This window comes from Echeneis naucrates, chromosome 15, assembly GCF_900963305.1.
Source record: "Echeneis naucrates chromosome 15, fEcheNa1.1, whole genome shotgun sequence".
Classification (NCBI taxonomy): Eukaryota; Metazoa; Chordata; class Actinopteri; order Carangiformes; family Echeneidae; genus Echeneis; species Echeneis naucrates.
The window spans coordinates 17,653,934-17,677,824 of record NC_042525.1 but is presented as its reverse complement, the minus strand read 5'-3'; the positions used below and the strand labels follow the sequence as shown (position 1 = coordinate 17,677,824).

Sequence of the window (23,891 nt, the reverse complement as noted above, 5' to 3'; positions counted from 1 at the left end):
GGCCATGACTTTCTCCTTTCCCTCTCTCTGCCTTCTCCCTCTCAGCGTCACTCACTCACTCTATCCGCTCACACTGATTTACACACAGTGCAGGTCTTTAACAGCATGCTGAGTGCTTGGAAGTGTATTTAGCGAATATAAATTGGAAACACTTTAGTCGCCCTTATTATTATTTTATTCATTGAGATTTTGCAGATGAACAAGTGACCAGGTTCATATTTTAAACTACATCAAACACCATCAAAAATAGTTACTACTGTCTCCACACAGCCAAGTCAAATAGCAAAATGCTGCTTGCGCATCAGTGATAATGAGGAGCCACTTTAACACCTGATGCTTTGAATTGTGGCATTTACGTTTTCTTATTTAAATAACGTCTTCGGGTTCTTGTCTGTGTGTCTTTGTCTCCAACTATCATCCAACGGTTTGAACCCAATATACATTAACAAAGAACATTATTCCTCAAATGCTGCAGAAAACCATTGGATGTACTGGAACATAAATATATGTATTTTAAACCACTTCCTGTCTTATGAAAAAGGCTGGAGGGGTTACTTGAATGTGTGAATTTGGTAAGACGTTTAAAGAAGACAGCGTTCAGTTTAGAATAATCTTTAGATACCACTGGTTTTCTGATCAGCCTAAAGTAAAAATAAATCACTCAGATGAAAACTGGCTTAAATTTTGTGCAGTTCAGATGCCACCGAATATTGATGACTCATAAGTGTGAGATCTGGATTGAAAATAATATACAGTAAATGTTAACCTAAAGGTGAGGTTCGCATTATGAACACACCTCCTCTGGAAAAGGACTTTATCATGGACTTTAGGTGTGTGAATGGATTTTTCATACAGAATTCAGAATACAGAATCTCCTGAATAAAAAAAGAGACCAGAGTTATTCACTCCTCTGAACCTGAAATTTCTTATACACATAATGCAAAAACATCCTTTCATCATTATATTATTTGGCGTAAAAAAGGTTCACAGTCACAGGTTGTTTAGTCTTGGGAACAGAAATGATCAGCGGATTATTAATGCAGAAAAATGTTGTTGTACTCACCAAACTTCATACTCACTCTAGCCCTTTGAATCCAGATCATTTTATCATAACGCATTTTAAGCTAAACAATACTTGTGTTCTTTAGTTGTGTAATACAGAAACAAAATAAATTTCCCTGTTTGTTTGAGACTTGTTTACAGTGTAACATCAGCCACAGTTACAGTTACATTAAATGAACTACTCCTCTAGTAAATTTTTAAATGGTCAGGCTAGTAAATTATGTTATTGACAAAATACGTAACCCATCAAATATGTCAGTTTACTAGCATATACTACCCAGCATGCATTGCACTTTTGTTTAATGTGGCTTTAACCTTCCGTCTATATTGCTGTTATACTCATGGACTTATTTATTCCGCAGGTAGAGACACACTCTTGGCTTACACGGCTCCTCTTCAGATACCTCTGCTCCTGGTGACAGCTGTGGTCCTGTGGTCATGAGAAATCTGACTGAATACAAATGTGTGTACTTTATTTTGTCTGCAGAGCAGCTTGATGCCAGCAATTACTGTGAACTTTCCTGTAATTGTTTCATGACCTTATGATCCATCAGAGGATGTTTTGAAAATGCTGCAGTGACTTGGCTGCTATTCTTTGTCCCTCTCTCTCCCAGTCTGTCAATTAGTGATAATGGAACCCGTCAGCCAAGGGAAGACCACGCCCTCCCTCTGTACTCCCTCCCTCATGGACACACACACACATACATACACACATTACTCTCTCTCTTTCTGTCTGCCTTTCTTTCTATCTCTCAGTGTGTAATAATGGAGCCCAGCAGTCCGAAGAAGATCCAGTTTGCTGTTCCTCCGCTGCAGGGACAGCTGGACCCGCAGGCCGCCGAACATGTGAGTGTATTTGAGTGTGTGCGTGTGTGTAACAGAGGGGCAGGATGGCGTGGGTCCACTGGGCTGAATGTGGCTTCTATCTGTGATCCTGTGAGTCTTGCCTGGAATTTTCTGTGTGGGTGCAGAGTGTATGCAGCATGTGTGCAAAAGGACAGACCTCATGAAAACCACTATTTGTGCATCTGGCCTGTGGATTTAATGTCATATTTGAGCTGCACTGCATGTGACACTGCAGTGTTTTGTGCATTTTGCAGCTGTTTTTTTACAGCGTAATTGTTTGTGTTTGATTGTGTGCAATAATTCCAATTTCAAATTCACTGCAGTTTCTATAAATTCCCCCAGAAACATGGTCACCCTGACAGAAAATGTTCCTCCACTTTAAGTTTTGTTTATGTGCTTGTCTATGTTTACTCCACAAGTAGCTGACTTTCCAGAAGTCAAATAACTTGCTCCCGTCATGGATGATCTGCATCTGATTGGAACAAGTTCACGCCCGTTCTCTTAGGGGGGAAAGGACTCCTGGGAAACACAGACTATCACAAACTGAGAGATCTTTCATAAGTCAAGAACTGAAAGTCATATGGAGCATCAGAACACTTAAAACCTGTAACATGCGAGTGGCTGCTTCAGTGAAATGAAACAGAAGCCCGTCCTTTTCAGCAGGATTTAAAGTAACATCTGGGAGTTTAACCTGCTCTAGCTGTCGGAATTGCAGCCTCAGTGACTTTATGAGCTGTTTATTCACTGGAAATAGGAAGTCGTTGACTTCTATGGAAGCTGGTAAATCATGAACAACAACGGATTAGGACCCCTCTGTGGGTGTTTGGAGACTCCTTCTGTTGGAAAATGTAATCATTTGGAGAAGTCAATAATAAATTGTAGCAATGATTTTATGAGGTACCACCATGTAAACAGAGTCACTCCTCAAGGACAACGATGAACATTTTGTTGGTCTCTCTGTAGCAGAGCTGTGAACCAGGTAGAGGGAACTAAATGGGATATTGTTACATTAGTTTCAGTTATTATCACTGTAAAATGGGTCATGGAGGAAACATTGAAATTGGCAGCAATGTAATAGTAAGGAGCTGGAACTTCAGGCTGCTATTTTCATTTCGTTCCTTTAAAATCTCTTTTTAAAGCCCAGACTTGAACAGAAAGAGAAAATGTGATAACAATGTGTCATTCCTGCTATTTGCTGTTGTGGGAAAGTGGTACCATTTAACTTGTGTAGTACATTTGGAAAATTGAATTTTTAAGATTCATTTTGGATAATAAACTTAATCCATTTTCTTAAAGCCTCTTGTATTGAGGCAGCTCATGAAATGCCAGAAAATACGCTTCAGTGTTTTCGCAGTGTACAAACAGTTTGTGCAGGCTGGTTTATTGAACTTTTTAAAAGCCTGTTGACTCATTAGGTTTTTGATGGCTGGTTGTCGGGAAAACAATAACTGGTATTTTTAAAGCCATTTATTTGATCAGGAGGCTAAAGGAAGTCTCACTAAGCTGAGAGATTTTTTTTTTTTATTTATTTAAATTGGGCAAAGAGAAAATGAAAGAATTGAGATGTGCTTGTGTGTTCACCTTAGATCCGTCGCAGAAGACCGACTCCAGCCACCCTGCAGATCTACAGGCAACCTGGCTCAGGTAAGACTATATAGAGCAAGAGAGAGAGAGAGAGAGAGATAGAGATGGGGAGAGAGAGAGAGAGAGAGAGAGGTGGTTGAGGTGGAGAGCTCTGAAAAACACAAACTATAATGGGACCTTTATTAGATTTGTGCTGCAGCTTATGGTAAAGTGATCTCTGTTCAGATTGGACTGATGGATGTCTGAAGAGAGAGAGTGTGTGTGTGCGTCTGTTGGCTCTCAGCTCTTAGAAATCGCTCTACACAGGAATTGGCTGATTGAATAATGGGCCTGATTCCATTCTGTGAGCTCAGCTCAGTGGATCTGGTTCTAATACATTCAGACAAAGCTCTGTAGCCGCCTAAGGTGCTTTCAAGCATCCATTTTGTCTCCTCTCAACGAAATCAGGGCAAGATTTCAAAAGAGTACGGGAACATACACAGGCACAGAACACAAGTTCAGTATCTGGACATTTTGTCTCCATTCATTTAACGATTAGGACCAAACAAAAATCTGTGATAAGCACCAGATACTACTCAGAAGTTCCCTGCTCCAAGGCCACTCCGTGCACCAAACTTCAGAAACATTATCTCTTGATTTTCAGTCAGTGTGAAAAAACGGAAGCCAGCTGGCAGCTGTGAAAACATCAAGATCTCTAACTGAGAACCTCATCTCAACAAAAACTAGAGACATTTATCCTGTATCTCTAACTAGTATTCTTACATTAAATTGCTGCTGACATTTTGTTTTTAACATATATATATGGATATGGATATTGAAGGATTTTTTTTTGAGCATACGTGATGTTTCACAGACCTCTACAGACAACCTTCAGACATTGTGTTTGGCTTTCTTAAACACAAATCCCCGTAGTTTTATTTTCCCCAGAGCCAAATAACTTCCTTTCAGATCTCAGTCAGTCTTTGGAGCTTCACGGTGAGACTCAAAACATCAATGCTGAGGAGGGAAGTTTTGATCTCAAAATTTGTTATTCATCATTAATTCATTCAGTTTTTATCATTTAATGGAATAAGCCTGATGATGTTCTATTTTTTCATTTTTTGTCAGTGAATCCCATGGAAACCAGTCTGATAGCTCCACTGTTCCTAAAATCTATTAAAAACACATAACTGAGCCAAACTGTTGCAATGGCTGTCACGCTCCCTCTTTTCCATGAACACACTATGTAGTTCATTTTGAGTAAAGTGGACACACCACCCTCCAAACACCCACTGGAGTATGAAAAGCATATAAATGTGCATCTGAAAATATCCTGAAGGACCCGGCTGTTTAAGCAGATTATTTACTGCTGTTTAGAAACTTAATGTTTGTGACTCACTTTTTTAAGAGCTACATCTTCAGTGTGGATGTGAGCTGCAGCTGAGGACTGCAGAGACTCAGACACGCTGAATATACCAGATTGGCCTGTGAAAACCAAAGTTTCCAGCTCCTACCAAGTTGGTGCTGAGTCACTGGTCAAAGGCCTGTTCGTTTAAAGAGCCCATAATCACCCGCAGGTGCTAAAACACTTGTTGCTCAGTGCTCATCTCTCTTCCAGGAAATGTTACACTTACAAGCTGCAAACTTCACTCTCTGTTCAGATCCCACAGAGTTTGTCTAAGAGCCCATTGTTTCCATCAGGATGGCAGCGTGGCTTCAGGCCACAGAGGAAATAAGACTATAAGAACTCACCATCTGTCCTGATCAATGTGGTTTGAACCTGCAGGGCGACCCTGCCAGATCCCCCAGCTCTTATTTCAGTGGCCGAAACGTCCGCCAGGCACATTTGAAAATGGCAACGTGTCAGACATGGATCAATGTATAAATTGAGAGAGACAGATCAATAAAAACAGAAAGACCTCATTGTTGCCGTCTCATCTCTCCTGCAGATGTTGGAGAGCAGCAGAACGCCAGCGGAGAATCACAGGTTGGTATGAATGGCTGATGCAGAGAAGAACCAGGGAAAACACCATCAGAGCACACGTCTGGAGGACTGGTGAAGCCTACAGGATGGTCAATGTCAAGGGATAGATCCATTAATAATTCATGAAGTGTCAATCTGAATGAGAGCAGCTGTTCTTATTCTATAGTCTACTGAGTCCTGATGACATAGGCTGATACCTGACAGGTTTTATATATTTTCATCAGATATACATTCTTAATATCTTACAAATTTCTCAAGCACATTCAGAAATTAAGAGTTCACAGGAGACCTTTTGTCTCACTTTAAAAGGAAGACAATGTGTGCCCCCCTTTTCTAATTTTTCATCATCTTTCATAGCTTTTTTTATTATCTTACTTCATACAATTGTCTCTGAATGCGTTTAAGTTGTTTGTGTTTTTACAATGCTCCTTTTTTTTTTCATTTCATTCCTTGCACAGCTACTCTTTTACTTGTATGTATGTGCTGAGTCGAATCATAATATGTCTTTTCTTCTGCTCTACAGGCAGCAGATTCCTCTCAGAGGAAGCAGAGCACCTACGCGCCACCCACAATGAAAGGTAAAGACGCATGATTCAGCAAAATGTGTATCTAAACAATACAAAGAAAGCAGAGGAAATCATTTATTCTTGGAGGACAGGACAGAGTTATTACAGCTGACGTCCCTCTGAAATCTTAGATATGCAGTAGATCGGTAAATACCAGAAACATGCCAAATTATTAGTTTAAATAAAACAGAAAATTTCACAATCTGTTGGGTATGTGGAAAGGGACAGAAACACGTGAAAAGTCTGTCCAGTGTCTGAAACTCATTATGTGTGTGTCAGTCTGAGGAAGCACTCTGTTCAATCTGAATTATTAGCAACAGACCCACGGTTTGTCCTTCAGAGATTAAATACCCGCAGAGTGGACCGAGACATCAGTGGAAAATGCTTTAGTCAGATACTTATCAGATAAAGACTCTTTGAAACAAACTGTGCTGCCTCCTCTTTCACTACATGGCTGTGCACATCACTGTGAGATCTTCTGCTGGCTTTAACAATGAAGTCTGTTACAGCTGTGTACGCCCCCCCCCCCCCCCATTTTTCTTTGTCAGCGTATCTGTAGCTGTTTCTCCCCCCCCTTCTGTTTTCTTCGGCCTAGTTTTGCCTTCAGTCATTCTTTAGTTTTTCTGTGCTTTTCGGTCTGAGATCAGCGGGACATCTAGCCAGTGATGGGGACGGGGGCTTTGCATGAATCAAATGAGACAGGAAACATAGGACTTTTCATTATTCAAAATTCAGAACGAAAATGGACCGCATTAATTTCTATTTGTTTTACCATTGAATGCAACACTAAGAATTTCCCACAAAAATGTCACAGAAAATGTAATTTTAAGAATTATCCTTCTGATATTCTGTGTATACAATCAATTTCAAATCAAAAATATAAATAAAAGTGAAAAGATTAGGAAACAAAGCTGTGACAGTGTGTTGGACATGGTTACGTAACAACCAGTGCTTGGAGTGGGCTGTAGTGTATTTACTTTAGGGTCCTGTGACTTTTTCTTGCGTCATTGCTGTTGCTGGTATATAAGAAAAAGTGGCCGTGCCCTTTTCTGTCCTCTCTGTCAGGCATTAGGCGATTTACATATGCCTGACATTAACTACATTAGTCTGTGGGCTCCACATGGTTCACTTCAACAAATCGATAGATGTGTTGACATTTAATCTTGTTTTGCTTATATCAGCAGATACATAGGTCTGTGGTAACAACACAACTTTGAACCAACAACATCAGCCTGTTGCTTGCTAACATTGAATTTTGATCAGCTGATGACATCCAACATATGAAGATGTTGACAGCTAGACAGTGTTTATATTATGCCTGCTGGAGCTTTAATCTGTTGAATCCTCCAGCAGCAGCAGCAGCAGGAGGAGGATCCAAAGAGCTGCAGCAGCACTTTATGATCATTTATCATCACTAATCATTTATGCAGTGATATGTGGACCGGTCAATAGATTCTTTATTTGGAAAAAGTTCTCAGCTTTCCATCAGAGTACAAGCAGAGAGCACCTGTCTGATAGCTCTCATCTCTAAAAGACTTGTTGTCATTTTTTTTTAAAACATCACTTATGCTGAATAATTTATCAAATTGAGCTTCTCCTCACAAACCAGTGATGGACTTGAAGAAGCAGGGTTGCTTCTGCTTGGGCTTTTGTAACAATGTAAAGAGGCCGACTGGGCCAAAACTTAATACAAACTTAATACAGTTATTTGATGTGAAATATGGAATGTGTTTTGGTGAGTGAGCAGGATAAAGGTTGGACATATTAGGGAAGAAGGAAGAGAGGACAAAGAGGAAGAAAAACCCAAGTGTGTGCACAGAGCTCTGAGTGCAGCAAGGACTTGGTTCCAGGAAGTGGAGATCATAAAAGCTTTTCTTTTATTGATCCCGTCTGAGTGTGTGTGTGTGTGTGTGTGTGTTTGTGTGTAGACCAGTTCAATAATAGCCTTGTGAGTAACTGCCTATGCAACAAATGCATAGACAGCATTTACCTCCAGCAGGATCAGGATTTTATTTATTAGTCTGATTAGATTTCATTTTCACACAGTATTTCATGATCCACTTTTCATGTTGAAGTTAAATATTAGATAAAAATCTATATTTAAGCAGACTGTTGTTCATGCTTGATCCCTGTTTGAAATGAATCAGACACTGACTCTGGAGGAACTTGTTGTTTATCGGTTCTCAGCAGCTTGACAAGAAAAATACTGTGGCTCACTTTTTGTTTGGGTGCATTTTATCAGTTTATGCTTAACTGCAGATGTTTGGAGTTTGACAGCGTAAGATTTCCTGACAATAAATCAGATCAAATCCTTCCCTAAATATGACATGTGAAATGTCTTTGACGTCTTCCAGCTCTTGTGGCTGAGCTGGATATCTACGTTCTTATTCGATTATTTCAAAGAAAAGGCGCTGTGTTGCTTGTTATCTGTCAGAATAGTGTTTCATTTTATCTTTTTTTTTTGTGTTCTAGTTATCTGCTCAGTCCAGATGTGTTCCTAATTTTTAAACCCTAGTTTAATCTTTGTCATGAATTCTTGTCATTTGAGTATTTATAGCCTTATTTGAGGGGTGACCTGCTGTAGCTGCAGCGTCTCTCCACTAGAGCTGCTCTTCTCTCTTCTCTCAGAGCTTCAAATAGGGGTGGAGCAACATCCCCCGGGGGCGGGGCTCTGTGAGACAGACAACCAGCTGAGCCCAATCACAGCACAACTCTATGCTGCTACTCTCTGGGCTAATCACAACGGGCCAGAGGAAGCCAACGGGAATGAGGCGAGTCTGCCACTAGCCAATCAGGAGAGAGGTGTGGCGGAGAGCAACAGTTTAGGGGGTAAACTCTTTTTTAAACAGAAAGACAAGTATGCTTGTGCAGCAGTATACTCCAACATAAATCAAATTCTGAATCAGATTATTGCCAGATTTACAGAGGATGTGCAGATAAAGTTTTTGAGGTTGACTAGTTTGATACTGTCTACACCAAAGAACTAATGTGCAACATAGTTGCATAGTTAGAAAAGTAGAAAGTCATTTTTTCATTTTTAAAGTTTTTTTTTTTCCAATAAACAGTCGGTTAATTAGTGAACAGAAAAACATAAGAGTCATATTTAGATTTATTTGGAGTATTCTGTTGGCCACACACACACACACACACACACACACACACATTGCACATACATTGAAAAAATTATTATAATAATTATCACCAATGGACAAAAAAGAAACAACACACAAAAAACCCACATATACATCTTTATGAAACTTAGCAAACCAACAAACACAAGACTTTGTCTCTGTTATACATGACATACGTGACATCTGAGCAACATCTGCAGCTGTTTTAAATGTGAATAAGCCAGGCAAGCTCAGTGATCACTACCTGCCCAGCAGTACACAGTCAACAGTTAGACTCGCTGGTGGAGGAAGCTGAACATCAAGCACCTAAAGAGTCAGATATTTTCCTCAGGAGACGAAAACGTGTCTGGAGGAAGGGGGAATTATGAACTGAAACTCAGAGACACAGCTCCTGAATGAAGCCAACATTGCATCATTCCTGGTTTCTGTGTAAAGTGGCTTTGTGCAAACACTTCTGCCATAATAACTTATTAGATAGATGACATAGAGTGTTGATGTCCTACATTCATCCAGACTTTGCATCTATTCAAAACAGACTATGGAAAACTCAAAGTCTGACGACATCTACTAAACCGGGATGTACACAAAAGTGTACACACTCAGGGCGGTATACACAATTCACTGTTAACAGTCTCTGTCCTGTAGACCTGACTAACGGCTCTCACTCCTCTGTTTCCTCCTCTTGTGGCTTTGCATGATCTTCCAATTCTCTATAATCTACCCCCACCCCTCTCTCCTCCTTTCTCAGATCTGTCATGTGACCACAAAAAGGAAGTGCCCAGTCCTGACTCCGTCTCCCGATAGCCACCTCTGCCCGCTTTCATCTGTCGATAACCAACTCTCCCTCCTCCTCACTGCTGTTCATCTGATCCCATTAACTCACTGCCTCACTCCTGCACTGCATATTAACACTGTCTGTTGGGTTGACCACTGCTCTCCCTGTCTTCCACTCACACATACAGAACACTTGCACAGACTGAGTCAGCGTAACTTCAGAGCACTGCAGGGAAAGTTGATGAGGTATTGCTTGTGTAGAAGTGGCTGTGAATAAAGATGTATTATATTGAAACATTTCCCAAAGATCTGATTATTCTTTTATACTGTTGGGACGGTCTTTTTAGATTGATTGCAGGTTTTTAGGGTGTGGGCGAGCGGGTTGGTTGGTTTGCTAGGATCAGTGAGCCACAAAGCACGAGAACAAGAATATCCTACTTACTTTCCGTTTTTCAGTTTTTCAGTAAATAAAGTCACAACCTCTTCTGTTGCTGAGTTACATCTGATTAATGGTCATGATGTGTTTTATTATGTCACCTTTCAGATCAGTTCATAACTGAAATGAACCCAATAACAAATTTCCGAAAGGCTTTACTGAGATATCATGCTCAAGGAAATGTGATGGACAGAGCAACAGACAAGCTTCAATCACAGCAACAGAGCTGAGGCATTAACACAGGTCAGCATCTTTAGTGCGTTACATGTCATTGAAGCAGTAGTATAATGGAAGCAGACTGGAGGTTTTTCACTCAGTTTACTGTTTGTTGTGTCTGTGACGGCGTTGACGAGTCTGTCCACACCTCTGCAGCACATTCACACCAACTCCCTCTGTTTTCGTATAATAGGCTTTAAAATTCAACATTATAAACTAAGCGTAGATATTTTTAAAAGCAAGTTCCAGATTTTTTGTTCACTTACTTAGCGCTTTATTAACGTACACTTCAATATTCCTTATACATTGTTGTTTCATTTGATGTTTTCTTATTAATCTATTATCTTAGTTATTACGGGTTATTATTCGTATTTGTATTACTTCAGCTTGTATTTTTGTTTTTGTTATTCTTTTTTCTCCCCAATCTTTGTATCCTTTCTTTCTAGTCTTTGGTGTTGCTTTTAAATTCACAAGATTAACTATTAGTAATTTCCTCACTTCCTGCCATTGCTGTGCTGTTTATAATTAGTTAGCGACTCAGACACACGTGTGTGTGTGTGTGTGCCATCTTTATTCAACTTTATTCAACAACTTTGGTTTGCACCATTGTATGAAAGGTGCTTTACTAATTGAGACTGTCTGTATTTCAGAGGAAAGAGCTGTCAAAAATGATCTTATAGACCTGCTCCTTGGTGCACAACAGTCTGTGATTCTCAGGACTCACATTATCAGGAATCTGGATGAAATAAGCGCCATAAAGTTCCGCAATTAACCAACAAGCCAATGGGCCTAGGGTCAGGCTGCCATTTTTATACTGTTTCATATTGATCAAGGGCTTTTAGTATTAATAAGTTGACGGTTTAAGTAAGTTGTCTTTAAAGATCTATAGACCTGCGACATGTAAATGATGTAGGGACAAAAAAAAAAAAAGAATAATGAAGAACAGAAAATATCTGATTGGAGAAGAGATATGACGTTTTGTTCATTGGTGGTGATAAATGGAATTACAAACCTGCTGTTTGGAGATCAACGTTGCATGCCACAGCATAAGCAGCTGAAATGTCTGAGTGTGTGTGTGGTTTATGCTATAAGCTTCCCAGTGTTTTGGTCAGAGGTTAAATGTGCACAGATGGGATATACAGAAAGAGCAAAAAACTGAGAGAAATAAACACATGGAAACTCCAGTGACAGCTCATGGAAAGGCACAAGCTTTTGGTTTACCTTCAAACCAAATAGACCAGACTGTCCACCAGTATCTTGGAGTAAATGATTTCTCATTTAAAAGTTCTTGCTTGCTGTGGCTGACAAATATAACTCAGTCTCTCTCCCCTGGGTCCTGCTCTTCTCCAAAACCTTCGCAGGTATTTCCTGTTGATGCTGCAATGAAAGTGTATTTGGAAAGAGGCGGATTTATGCAGGGACTTTCTGTGCTTTCTTCGCTGCCAGCAGCACCCAGAACACTCTTTTGAAGGGTGTGTTTGTTTGTAATTGGAATGGATCTGAACTTTTTGAGCAGGGATTTTAACGACAGGTGGGCATACAGGCATGAGCAGGTTGGAAGGGTTGTGTAAAAATCATGCACAATGAAAAAAATTAATCATCCAAGTGCATGAGGACGGCCTTTCATGGTAAAAGACAGACTACAAATGGAATTATTTCTAAAATACCGCACCAGGCAGAAGGCGAATTATGACTGTTTCTGACAAACCAACAGGCAAACTAAATTGAATTTTATGCAGGTTTGTGTTTCAGCAGACCTATTCAAAATATCCTGTAAAATAATCTGTTTAAATTGCCCTGACATGTCCACTTGGTATAACTATGAAAACATTATTGCTTCTGATATTATGGGATCCAACAAAAAAATGGGGACCTTGAGTTTCAATAAGTCATGATTATGTTTGCAGGTAAACTGGAAAGTTCTGTACCTGAGGAGGAAGAAGAGGAAAGTATGCATCAAGATGAATGATCCCCGACAAAGAAAACGGCACAAAAGAGGCAGCCATCTTGTCTCTCACATTCTGGACAAATCGGCAGACGGACTCTTGCGTTCATCTCAAGCGTAGCACCCACATGACAGGACATCGATACGCGTGGGAGATTTGACCTCTGAGTAGTTAACATTGTAATCAGAGCAGGTAAAGAGACGTGTTGAACCAGTTTCCCTCACTGTTATCAGACTGGTCTGGAAACAGCCAACAGCTGAATCCACTGTCATTGTTGAACTTTGAATTTCAAAAATTCATAAATAGGATGCTAATGTGATTCTTACTTTACCAGAAAAAACAGATACCAAATGAATGCCATCACAACAGGTAACCTCAAACAGCTGCCGTCTTTACATGTTGAGCGGGAAACTCGCTAAAAGGAAGTATCTGTGGCAAACCATCAGCTTAAAAAGTGGCTTTTGATCAATTTTGCTGATTCTACTTAGCTATCATGACCACTTACTGTTAACTGTTTACCTCCTGGTCTCGATGAAATGGTGAGTTCAGCATCAAACCTTGTTCCTTTTCTCACTAAGATTTATCTCCAAATCTCCTTTTTCATAAACTGTAGTTGTGGCACCATTGATTATTTTACTAGTTTGTTAAACTACCAACATTTTCAACTTTTTTCATTTTCAATTGTCTTGTCTAGGAAATATTATGCAAAGTGGGGAAAAGTGCCCTAGACCTCCTGAAGCCAAAGCCAATTTTTGTTTTTTCAGTGTTGTAGCTTGAAAAAAATTAACTGACTTTCAGCTCTACATTTAAAAGGGCTAATGGTGTTTCATGATCACTGAACGAAGACACGACAGTATGACAGTAACACTTGTTTGGTATTAGACCTGATGGAGTTTGTTTTCTTTTCTTAATCTGCATATGCAGTATGTACCCTTGTGATTTGTAACATTATTAACAGCAATAAAGTTTCAGCAGTGATTTTGTTTACAATAAACATTAGATTATGGACTGCAGGGCCTCCTATGTCCAGTTTGGACGCTTTGCCTCCTCTTCTGTGTTGTTTTTGTGGCGAGCCACCTGGTGGCCCCTATATGGCACAGCAGCGTTGCAGGGAAAACACCTGACTCATGACCACTGCAGGTGAAAATGTTTGCTAAGAAGTCATTATTGTTAGATTTAATTTTTATGAATCCCAGGTAGACGATTTTTAAACATTCTTTGATTTTTGTTTATATTTAAGGTTGCATTAGATTCCAAGGAAGTTATGGGTAGAGCAGATTCCATATTTAGAAACAAGAGACATGACCCAACATGAGAAGTGTAGCAAAAAGAAAGGAACATTGTGCTCCAATATTATTATTATTATTATTGAATAAAATAGCACTGGTAATGCAACTTAACTTGCTTGTTATGGTGAAAAGTATTTTCAAAATAGACAAACAAATGATTTGTTTATAAAGTTTGTAATTGGAGACATTCTGGAATTGTGTAGACGTAGAATGTAGAAGAGAAGATGTTGAAAGACAAAAGGTGTAAATTAAAGACTTTCTCTTGACTAGAAAAGCCTTTGCTGGGGGACCTGAGTTTTTAAGACCTGATGATTTATCTTCGGAAAAACTGATGCAAGCTAGTCACCGATTCATTATTTACTACCAAAAAAAAAAAATTGACTTGTTTTTTTTTTTTGGTAGTAAATAATATTCATTATTTACTACCAAAAAATTAAATAATATTCATTATTTACTACCAAAAAAAAAAAACAAGTCAATCCAATGGCAGGAACAAGTTTTTCCATATGGGAGTGGAGGCCCCCACCCATTTTACCTGGAATTGCCTGCTTTTTTTCCCCTGCAACTAAACAAGATTTGACAGATTACTATAGACGTATTCATTCTTGAGTAGTTCAGTTTCTATTCAAGTGATTGATGTGTCCCAGTCAAGCAGTGACACTGAAACACTATTTAATATCAAAACAGGATTTTTCAAATAGCTTTCCCACTTACCAGGTTTCACCTCATCGAGGCCGTTTGCACCCATCAGCGTCACACACTCAAAGCTCAGGTCTGACACAGCCCTAAAGTTTATTTTATTCATGTCATTTAAGTTACACGGTAGAATTAGAGACGAGAGGTTAGAAAGAAAACAGCAACCATCCATGTGTCAATGGATCTGTCTGTGTATGCTTACACTGCATACTACTGCCTAGATACACAGTAGGAAGAGACCATTCATCTAGTTTAAGGTGTAAAAACCTAATTTACCAGACTTTATACCTGCTATATACTGTAAATGTAACTTCAGTTTGTAGCTGCTTCTGAACTTTAACTTTAAATTGCCTTAAGTAGAGGTTCAGCCCTGAGCAGTATGCAGGATAAGCTTTCAGACAGAACCCTGGTGTTCGTGATGCATCAGCAGAGGGCTGGCATAAAGGGAGCATGGTTTGTGTCTCATTATGTAGCCCTTGCCATGCTGATATTGCGGAAAAAACAAAAACAAACAAACAAAAAAATTAAAAATTAAAAATTAAAGAGAGACTGCACTTTGTAAAAAGTAGTCCGCCTGTCCATCCATCCATCTGTCCTAAAAGAACCCGAACAACAGTCACAAAAATGGAACTGTTCATGTGGAAAGTTCATTGGGGGATGCCCCATTGACTGCAGTAAATCTAGTGAAAACATCACCAGGGGCACACATATCTATAGTTACACATCTATTTTTTTGTCTTATTTCAGCTCCAGGTCTAACATAAATTAGGCCGAGGATAGTTTTCAGCAATTGGTTGACTCTCAACAAAGTTAAGCACTAACATGTTTATGCAACCTCAGAGTGTAGATGGTGACAGCTGGTTAGAGACTGAAAGCAAAACAGCCTCAATAAAAAGGTGAAAACTAAGGCTTGTGGTTGCCGCAAATCATTTCTCCACAGCTCATATAAAGTAGATATTGATTTATATGAGGGTAGCACCTACTGGGCCTCAACTTAATCTGGAGAGTTAACCAACCAAGGCTAAGGGGAATGTGTGCAGGCGTACTGAAGGTCATCAACAGCAGGATGGGATGCATGCTCCCTATATTGGAAAGTGTTGTGGGACCATGCTGCTTGGTGATCCGGCACTTTAAATAAAAATTACTGATTTGATGCCCATCTTGTGTTACTGCAGTGTTTTGTTTTTTTTTTTTTTTGCTTAAGTTTGTTCCCCCTTATTATTGTGTAACTGTGGATGGCCCAAATAATCGTCCACACATTTAAAATGGCATTTCACCCATTAATACCCAAACACTCCACCACTTCCAAGCCCTGATACATCATTTTTAGTGTCAACACATTTGGCAAATTTTCATTATCATTGTCGTCATCATAAAAATAAGAAAAGCATGAACATTAAAAACAGACGAGTTCAGTTCACATCAAAGTAGAATACAGATATTATATCTTCACACACAAAAGGTTTGCTTACGACTAGCGAGAAAAAAAGAAAGAAAACATCACCATGTTATACATGTGTGTGTCTATCCGAGTGTATTTTTACCTATGAAATGCTGAGAGGTTAGTGTATTTGGAGTTTCGCATCCGCTCAAGATGTCTGTTTGTCCACGTATGCGTGTGTGTGTGTGTGTATGTGTGTAAACTTACATTAACAAGCAACACATCTTTCATAATCAACACATGAATACTCACCATCCCTCAGCAATAAAAGGAAAAGAAACCCACATCACATCAGATTCATTTGCATTCCCAAAATAAGCCTCCAAATCCATCACCACATACAAGTTTTCACCTGGCCAATAGAAGTCTCAAATCTTAAAAAAAAAAAAAAAAAAAAAACTAAATAAAAAAACAAAACAAAAAAAAGAATATTTTAGTGTCAGCTATATATATACTATATATTTATATTTTTGTTCTTTTATACCAACCAAACGCGGTATATTATGTGTTGCTATGGTAATGGTCCCTGGCAACATCATGAAAAAGTACAATGATTAAAATAAACACACTGATCCCAAACTTCATCCAGCTAGTGTATATCTGTGTTTATGTTTCTTTTTCTATTTGTCTACTTTCATTGTTTGTCATTTGCCATCTTTGTGGAATGAATTGCGTCTTTAACATGTTCTTCTGGCGTTTAGGTAAGTGTACAGCATTTGTTCTGGGTTCAGAGTGGACTTGTTTAAATGCTACTTGTTAAGTGTTTTACATGTGTCAACATTTTAGTGTGCATGTTGACACAGATGGCGCTTTCACTGTCAGGATAGTATGTTGAGGCATTGTAGGCATAGTTTAGTGTATTTAGTTTGTCTTAGTGTGTGCTGTTAGTGTGGTTTGTTGTATGTATGCTGATGCGCTAACGGCAGACAGCTTGGCGGGCCCTTGCTGTGCGTTAACTCTGTTTTCTACGCATTTGCGCTGATACTCTGTTTGTAGACGGCATGGTAGGCGTTTCGCAGGAGGACGTATGGGAAGCAGGACTCGAGCAGGTCCATAGTGAGGAAGGGAGACTCCTGCACAATCTGAAATACAATCCAGATAGTAGAAGGACATTATTATACTACTGCTACTCCTCATTCTCTGAATGCATCACTATCAGCACCATGCAGCTCCAATTCTCATTTGCAATCAAAATGTTGTTGGTACAAAAGCAGTGCCTCTATCTAGTTTTTCCTCTAACCATGTCCAGCAGCAGGTAGACAGATTCTCTGTTACGTGTTGTCATCTTGTCCGTCTCCTGGCCAATCTTCAACAGGCTGGATGACGCCAGCTACACATACAGATAAGAAAATTTGTAAACATTATATAATTGCCATCTTACTGTATCTCATTAGTTATGTTTCCATTAATTTCTTTGAGGAGGATAAATGGAGCAGCAGGACCACTGACAAACTCTATTCTATTGCTGCTGTCCACCTATAATGGCATCTGTTTTTTGTCCTCTGTTCTTCAGCTGCTGTAAACCAAAAGCAAACCATGAATCTGGTGACTAAGGCCTTTCACTTCTCTGCTGTTTGAATAAGAGTCAAAGCCCTGGATATAAAGCAGTTCATAGTTAAGCCTGCGGAACTACATAATGGTGAATGGTAGCACGACATTAATGCTTTTGCAGAGAGGCAGGTTGTATATCTGGTCTCTACCTTTCAAAAATGTGTCTGACTTAGCCACCACTACCTGACAACAAATGTGACGTCCTGCTTATCATGACACAACATATAAACAAAATCTGTAAAAATAGAACTATAAATGAAGTGACTTTGATTTATCTTACAGCCAGGAACTCCTTAAGGCGATCCTCTATGCTTCCCTTGTGGATGGTGAAGAGGGCAGCAGCGATCTGATTGATGGCTTTGGCCAGGCAATGGATGTTGTTACAGTGGCCTGTACAAGGCAGCAAACACTCTCTGTTACTATGATAACAATACATCATCCCCATTTGAAAATGAATTAATTCTAGGTTCATTTCTGATATGTGCCGTTCTCTCCTCCAGACTCCCACGGACCAGATGTGTACAGAGGTAGAACTCCCAGTGCAGTGGAGGAAATATGGATTTCTTTTTTTTTTTTTTTTTGTATTTCATGCAGATGATAGCCATTATGTGTGAATGAGAGGTGCATAAAAAGTATGAGAGCCTGAAATATGTGCATGCAATTTCTAGTTGACTAAATGGTTGGCGTGACAGCACTGATGCCTTGTATTGAGATGTGCTGTCAGAAAACCAATTGCTGGCCAATATGCAGTCTGCATACTAACAATAGTGGAGCCCATTACAACTCATTATCCTTTTCAAACGTCCCTTATTAACAATGGCGCCTTTCATTTCAAGGTTGTTAGGAGGCAATGTCTCGATAATTCATCCTTGAGTGCTAAACCTTTGATACCATATCAAAAGCCTCATTTAACTACAACTCGGTCTCTGCTAAACTAAAAATCTGGTTTATTTAACTGGAGAAATCTTTTAACTGACATGCTTGCAACAAATAAAATTTAACAGACCATTATGAATAAAGTGACCTCTAAAACCACATTAGTATTTGCAGAATAAAAAATAAAAATATCCATGATGTATATAATGAAATGTGTGCACATAAATGAATCAATCTGGGGACACAGGGGTCCATCTCATTTGCATGCAGAACAGTCTTGTAGTGTTCACGCAGTGAACGATGTGAACGTCTACGATGTACACTGCTCTCAGGCTCTCTATTACGTTTGGTCAATCGATTAGTCGAAGGACAAAATATTTAACCGTCCCTGTTGTGATAGTTATTAACCCTTTCAGTCTATTTTTAATGCAAGAGGTTCCCACTTCTTACGTATGACAAGTTGATGCTTTCTATGGATGACAGCGCAGTACTGACCAAAAAAAAAAAAAAAAAAGCCTAGCAGCTCTTTAGGTAGGAAAATCTGGATGAGAGCTGCCTTAACTGAACGACAATTTGGCATCCTACCTTCAATGGCAGGGCTGTACTGGGACATTACGTTGCTGGCCAGTGTTGGCAGCGAAACAGCCACAAATACCATGAGCAGACAGGCGATCTTGTATTCCTCTTCTGGACTGATGTTCTCTGCACAAACATACAATCAGTCATCAAGTGATGAGGTGTGATGGGACAAACCTTAAGTTCTTTTCGTTGCCCGTTCTCTTGTATGTTGCTTTGAGGCTTACCACTTTTTTGTGATGACAGAGCCACAACCAGAGCTGGGTCGATCTCGCAGGGTAAACCTGCCGCTGATGACAGTTCATAGACATTCATGGCCACCTGGAAATATGCATGAAATTTACAAGAGGGGATCAGAAGGAGAAGGAGACTACATCTGGGCACTGTCAACATGTTCAGGAGTTTTTTTTCCCCTCCACGTCAGTCAAGCATTTCACCTTCATGTCTGTCTCTCGGGGAATGTGGTCCTTGAAGTCTTCCACTGAGCTGACTAGGAAAGGAATATGACAGGATAACACCTGGAGAAAGTGAACCAGAGACCATATAGTCAGACCTCGATGCCGCAACTCAACTCTAACCTTTTGGACAAGATGTTGTCCAAAAGATTAGAAAATGTGGCATTCAAGAAAAATTAAATCATTTATATTTTTCTTTCTTGATGAAGATACCAACACATCCAAGTATCTTAGATGCAGGTGAGTGTCACTTAAGTACTGAATGAGAAAATCCCACACACTGCTCAATGGGAAGAAGAATTTTTTAATATTCTCACAATCATAATCTTAAATGGATTAGGCTCTACCTGTCATGTTCCTCAGCGTGACAATTAATCTCTTGTGGGAGTACACATCACATCTATTTACAAAACTTCCAATCTATTGCTTTGTAAAACATCTGACGTTTGCGATCATATGATTAGTGGTATCTTATATATGATTTATATAAAGTATGATATCTTAAAAAAAAAAAAGAAAAAAAAAAAGAATTGAGCGTCACCTATTTATTACACTTTTATTTAAATGTGTTGTGTTAAATTTGTGTGTCTTACATCTCTCAGAGCCTCTTGAGCAAGGGAGCGGAAGGACAGAATGACTCCAATGATGGTCATCCTCTTCAAAACGCTGTCCACAGCTACAAATACCAAAACAAACTCAGCCGACAAACATACAACTGCTGTTCCAGTACACGGATTAGCAAATCAGTGACAACAGATCTCACTGTTATTAATCTAATCTCCAATGAAAGAATTGACAGCTAAGAATAAAACTGCTTTACTTTCAGTTTTCACTGTGCTGTCTCCTGCTGTGTGTTTTTGATTACTTTTAACTGTCCTTCAGTGGCTGGGTAAGAGTTTCATAAGTTTTTAAGTGTAAGATTGAACATTAAAGCAAATCAAAATGCGGCTTCTCGAACCCACAACTTTACAGAGACGAAACATGTCAAGGCACTGTTGGCAGTGAGCCTTTTCTGAGTGTGAACAAAGTTTAACAGTAGTTGTCTTACAATACAATTTCTGTAATGATTTGAATACAAAGTCATAGCGGCTGTTAAGCAGAATTTTGCAGCTATGTTAAATCTACTGAAGAATGTGCATTTGGATGTTTTAGTAAGTGTGTGTTTACAGGTGAGCTTCTTGAAGAGTGCAGCCATGTGGTCAGGTTTGTCAAAGCTTGTCCTCATCTGGGTCAGAACATCCATGTTTTCAACCACAAGTTTCTACATGGAAACAAACACAGTGAGTGCTATATTAAAATTTACTTTGTGTTTATACACTGGTATTTTTTTTGTTAAAATTTGTTCAAATATTTGAACATCAAGGCTATTTCTCAGTACAATCAGAAATGAATTGTGTGTACTATTAATATTAGAAACAATTATGGCTATTGCATAGTAATTAATCATTTCCATCATATAAAACTTTAATTTGATTGGGACAATTCAGTATGTTAATACAATCACTGATGCAAAGAATTATTTATATATTCAGCTGAAGCTAGATATATAATCAATGAAGTGTCTTACTAGACTTCTAAAAAGGTCCAATATAGTCTAAAGGTTGATTTCTGTCTTCTTTGATTAGAAGTCATGTCTTGGTTTTATATTAATACAGTGATAAAGTAGTATAGAAGAAGTATAAAAGGGCTCAGTCCACACAGAACGCCTCACAGCCAGTATTAAGAAACTGAGCATCAACTCTGCTATATTTTTAGTTAATCACTAAGAAAACAGCTGCCAATCAAAAGAAAGTGTGTGCGTGTGTGTATATACCTTTAACTCTGCAACCTGTGATGAGATGTGCCACATCAGACTCTCGCTGAGGAACTTCATACCATAGGGACCCAACAGCTCCGACAGAGAACGCATCTCTTTGAATTGGCAGACAAATAGTAGAAGACATAAAACATGGAAAAAACAAACAAACAAACAAAAAAGCTGTTTTTAGATGTTTCAATATCAATATTTTGATATTAAGGAAACCAGCTTTCTGCTAAATCTTTAATAAACACATACAGCAGTGAGTTTGTATGAGTGGGGTACGTAATCTGCATGTGTGTTTGTACCGGAGATATCAGAGTATTCCTCAGCATTGAAAGTCAGTTCGTTTTCTGTGGGCAGGTTGACAAAGGCCTTCATGGCGGGGAAGTAGGCGATGTGTCCGTTACTGACCTGACGGAGCAACGTCTCCAGATACCTGAACACACAAACACACCATTCACACATTGAGTGTGGGTTACATGTTTTAATGGTTCATTAGCGGTATCGCTTCTCATGAATTTTAAACCCATTGTTACTCCAGAAATTACTGCAATAATTTTGCTGAATATGATTCCAATCGATCTGTAGGAGGTTTCTAGGCAAAAAGAAAATCACAACCTCAGAATACTAAAAGCAGTATTAGCTCCTTTATACCCTGATGGACCGATGTTCCATTGTTTCAGTTTAACCTAATCTTCTCAACCTTTCCCAAGCATAAAACTGAAAAATAGAGGCGTGAACTTTAATTCATGAACACCCATCCTGCTGGTTTTGTCCCCAATATAACAAAATGTGACATTTAGTTGTTTGTGCTGCAACAGAATTTCATGCAAGGACAAAATAAAACCCTGTAACATTAAAAACATTTCCTCTCTGCAGTGCAATATAACATTTTATCAATGGGTACAATAAGGGCTTCTCACAAATGGAAATCTGTGAGCACAGGCTCTCTGAAAGAGTTTTACACTGTCAGAGCCTGTTCAGCTGCAATATCAACGTTTTATTTCTTTCAGCTTGATAAAAACTGAGGCATTTAACTATTCCAAATAATTTTGTTTTGAAACCCTCTCCTTTGGTTTATTGCATATTCTCTGAATTGCTAGTTTCACATGAACGTACCAGTTAGTATACAGACTGGTAATGGTGGGCTCGCCGTGGCTGTCCAAGTGCTGTGTCTGCTGCAGGAGGACGTTGTTGAACACGCGGGTGATGTCGATGGTGACGTAGTTCTCTATGGACTGCAGCACTGTCATGTAGGCTCGCACACTTGTCAGTAACTCACTGGGCTTGGCTATCTCCTGGGTGGCCTGGTTGTACATGGTCATCCCCACTATGGACCTAGTGATAGAAGGAAGGTCAAAGATTGGACACACACACACACACACACAAAAAAAAAAAAAACAACAAGCAAAGAACAACCCACAAAAAAAACAGCACTCCACAGAACCATGAAATAAAGTGGAAAAATGTTGTGTTTAACATTGTTCTATCACTCTTTTGACATCAGTGAAGAAAAAAGTCTCTTCTGGGTGTCTTCTTTTAGATTATATCTCTACACTCTTAACTTGTTTTCAATCACTTATTAATTAACAAGTAATGATGCACTGCTTCCTGATGGCTGTGCATAATGAAGATGGTCTAGGTATTAGTATCTAAATGTCTAATATCTATTTAACTTTAAAAAGAAGGGTAAAGCTCTAGAATGAAAAAACTTGTGTGCATGTGCATACGCATGTGTATTTACTTGGTAAATCGGATCTCCAGGTGTGAGGTCAGGTACTCTCTGGGTGTGAAAGTGTGTTCCCAAACAACTAAGTTGGGAACGTAGTTGATGGAGAAGCAGAGTTCAGATAACGCTGTGTGGAGTTTATCCAGACTGGAAGGGAAAACAAAACAAAACAGTCGAATCAAACAATACTCTGGAGAATATAATGAAACTTTGAATATTCTTTTCAATGATCTGGGGGGAGAGGGGGGGTTATCAGCAGAATTAAGTAAAGAAATACAAGGAAAAGAATAGTGAATGAGGAGGAGCAAAACACCAGTGTGACTCAATATTTACAAATGAACTGAGCTGATTGAGCTGTTTACATAAGAATTAATAGCTGTTACCACTAATGCTGCATGAACAAAGATTAATCTTTAATGATCTTAATGGGAATTCAAAGTGATGATTATTATTAATCTTTTTTTGATGGGTATGAGAGAAACGGTGTAAATAACTTAATAAAGACAGACAGTGAAAGGGAATGGAGTCATATGCAGACCAAGATGTTCAAATCTCAGGTACTAACTTAGTGACCAGTAGTCTGTTCTTCCTCATGCTCTCCACTCCTGGTTTCTCCCTTTCTGGCTCGCCTTTCTTCCCTGTCGCTTTCTTGCTCTTCTTGTTCACAGCCTGACTGATGGTTTTTGCACAGTGCTTTGGAAGAAGCTGAAGAAAGATAAGTAAAAGAAGAGAGAGACAGATGATAGGAGAAAAACAAACAAACAAACAAACAAACAAACAAAAAAAAAAACAAACTGAGTATTAACAACCTGCCTGATGTTCTTAGCAGAGGGGTTTAATTCAGTGGGCAAAGATAAATTTAAGCAGCTTTTAATGACATGCATCAACAAAGGACTCACAACATTAGTGTGACAGCATGTAATGGAAACAGTCCATTTGTTTCTGTCTTACTG

General features: G+C 39.0%; 2 protein-coding genes across 6 annotated transcripts in view; one reads left to right on the top strand and one right to left on the bottom strand.

The window, feature by feature from the left end:
• Positions 1 to 1,676: 1,676 nt before the first annotated feature.
• ppp1r1c (protein phosphatase 1, regulatory (inhibitor) subunit 1C) lies at positions 1,677 to 13,547 on the top strand. 3 transcript variants are annotated; one of them, XM_029521907.1, is made up of 7 exons: positions 1,677 to 1,908; positions 3,495 to 3,552; positions 5,421 to 5,458; positions 5,979 to 6,033; positions 8,650 to 8,850; positions 10,471 to 10,605; positions 12,486 to 13,547. In XM_029521907.1, exons 1-6 carry the CDS (start codon positions 1,828 to 1,830, stop codon positions 10,590 to 10,592), a joined length of 555 nt encoding a protein of 184 aa, XP_029377767.1. In that variant the 5' UTR covers positions 1,677 to 1,827; the 3' UTR covers positions 10,593 to 10,605; positions 12,486 to 13,547. The 3 variants fall into 3 exon arrangements, with proteins under 3 accessions (XP_029377767.1, XP_029377768.1, XP_029377766.1); XM_029521908.1 differs by lacking the exons at positions 10,471 to 10,605; positions 12,486 to 13,547 and adding an exon at positions 9,901 to 10,327; XM_029521906.1 differs by lacking the exons at positions 10,471 to 10,605; positions 12,486 to 13,547 and having other exon boundaries at positions 8,650 to 9,023.
• A 1,034-nt stretch (positions 13,548 to 14,581) lies between these two features.
• The window catches only part of nckap1 (NCK-associated protein 1), a 31,140-nt gene continuing 21,830 nt past the window's right edge, over positions 14,582 to 23,891 (bottom strand). For 2 of the 3 annotated variants that reach the window (XM_029520982.1, XM_029520981.1), the window contains exons 19-31: positions 23,504 to 23,643; positions 22,954 to 23,085; positions 22,329 to 22,547; positions 21,515 to 21,645; positions 21,222 to 21,319; positions 20,576 to 20,669; positions 20,002 to 20,084; positions 19,391 to 19,471; positions 19,181 to 19,274; positions 18,963 to 19,079; positions 17,782 to 17,891; positions 17,191 to 17,280; positions 14,582 to 17,032 (exon numbers count right to left, since the gene is read on the bottom strand). In XM_029520982.1, the coding sequence (XP_029376842.1) occupies positions 16,916 to 17,032; positions 17,191 to 17,280; positions 17,782 to 17,891; positions 18,963 to 19,079; positions 19,181 to 19,274; positions 19,391 to 19,471; positions 20,002 to 20,084; positions 20,576 to 20,669; positions 21,222 to 21,319; positions 21,515 to 21,645; positions 22,329 to 22,547; positions 22,954 to 23,085; positions 23,504 to 23,643 (1,506 nt within the window). In that variant the 3' untranslated portion in view covers positions 14,582 to 16,915. The remainder of the gene's footprint in view (positions 17,033 to 17,190; positions 17,281 to 17,781; positions 17,892 to 18,962; positions 19,080 to 19,180; positions 19,275 to 19,390; positions 19,472 to 20,001; positions 20,085 to 20,575; positions 20,670 to 21,221; positions 21,320 to 21,514; positions 21,646 to 22,328; positions 22,548 to 22,953; positions 23,086 to 23,503; positions 23,644 to 23,891) is intronic. The other variant, XM_029520983.1, reaches the window with a different exon arrangement.

Bases quoted from the DNA above. Each gene is read 5' to 3' on its own strand.
- ppp1r1c (XM_029521906.1), top strand. From the start codon at position 1,828: ATGGAGCCCAGCAGTCCGAAGAAGATCCAGTTTGCTGTTCCTCCGCTG. The intron at 1,909-3,494 runs GTGAGTGTATTT...TGTTCACCTTAG, and splicing joins ACCCGCAGGCCGCCGAACAT to ATCCGTCGCAGAAGACCGAC. The intron at 6,034-8,649 runs GTAAAGACGCAT...CTCTTCTCTCAG, and splicing joins CGCGCCACCCACAATGAAAG to AGCTTCAAATAGGGGTGGAG.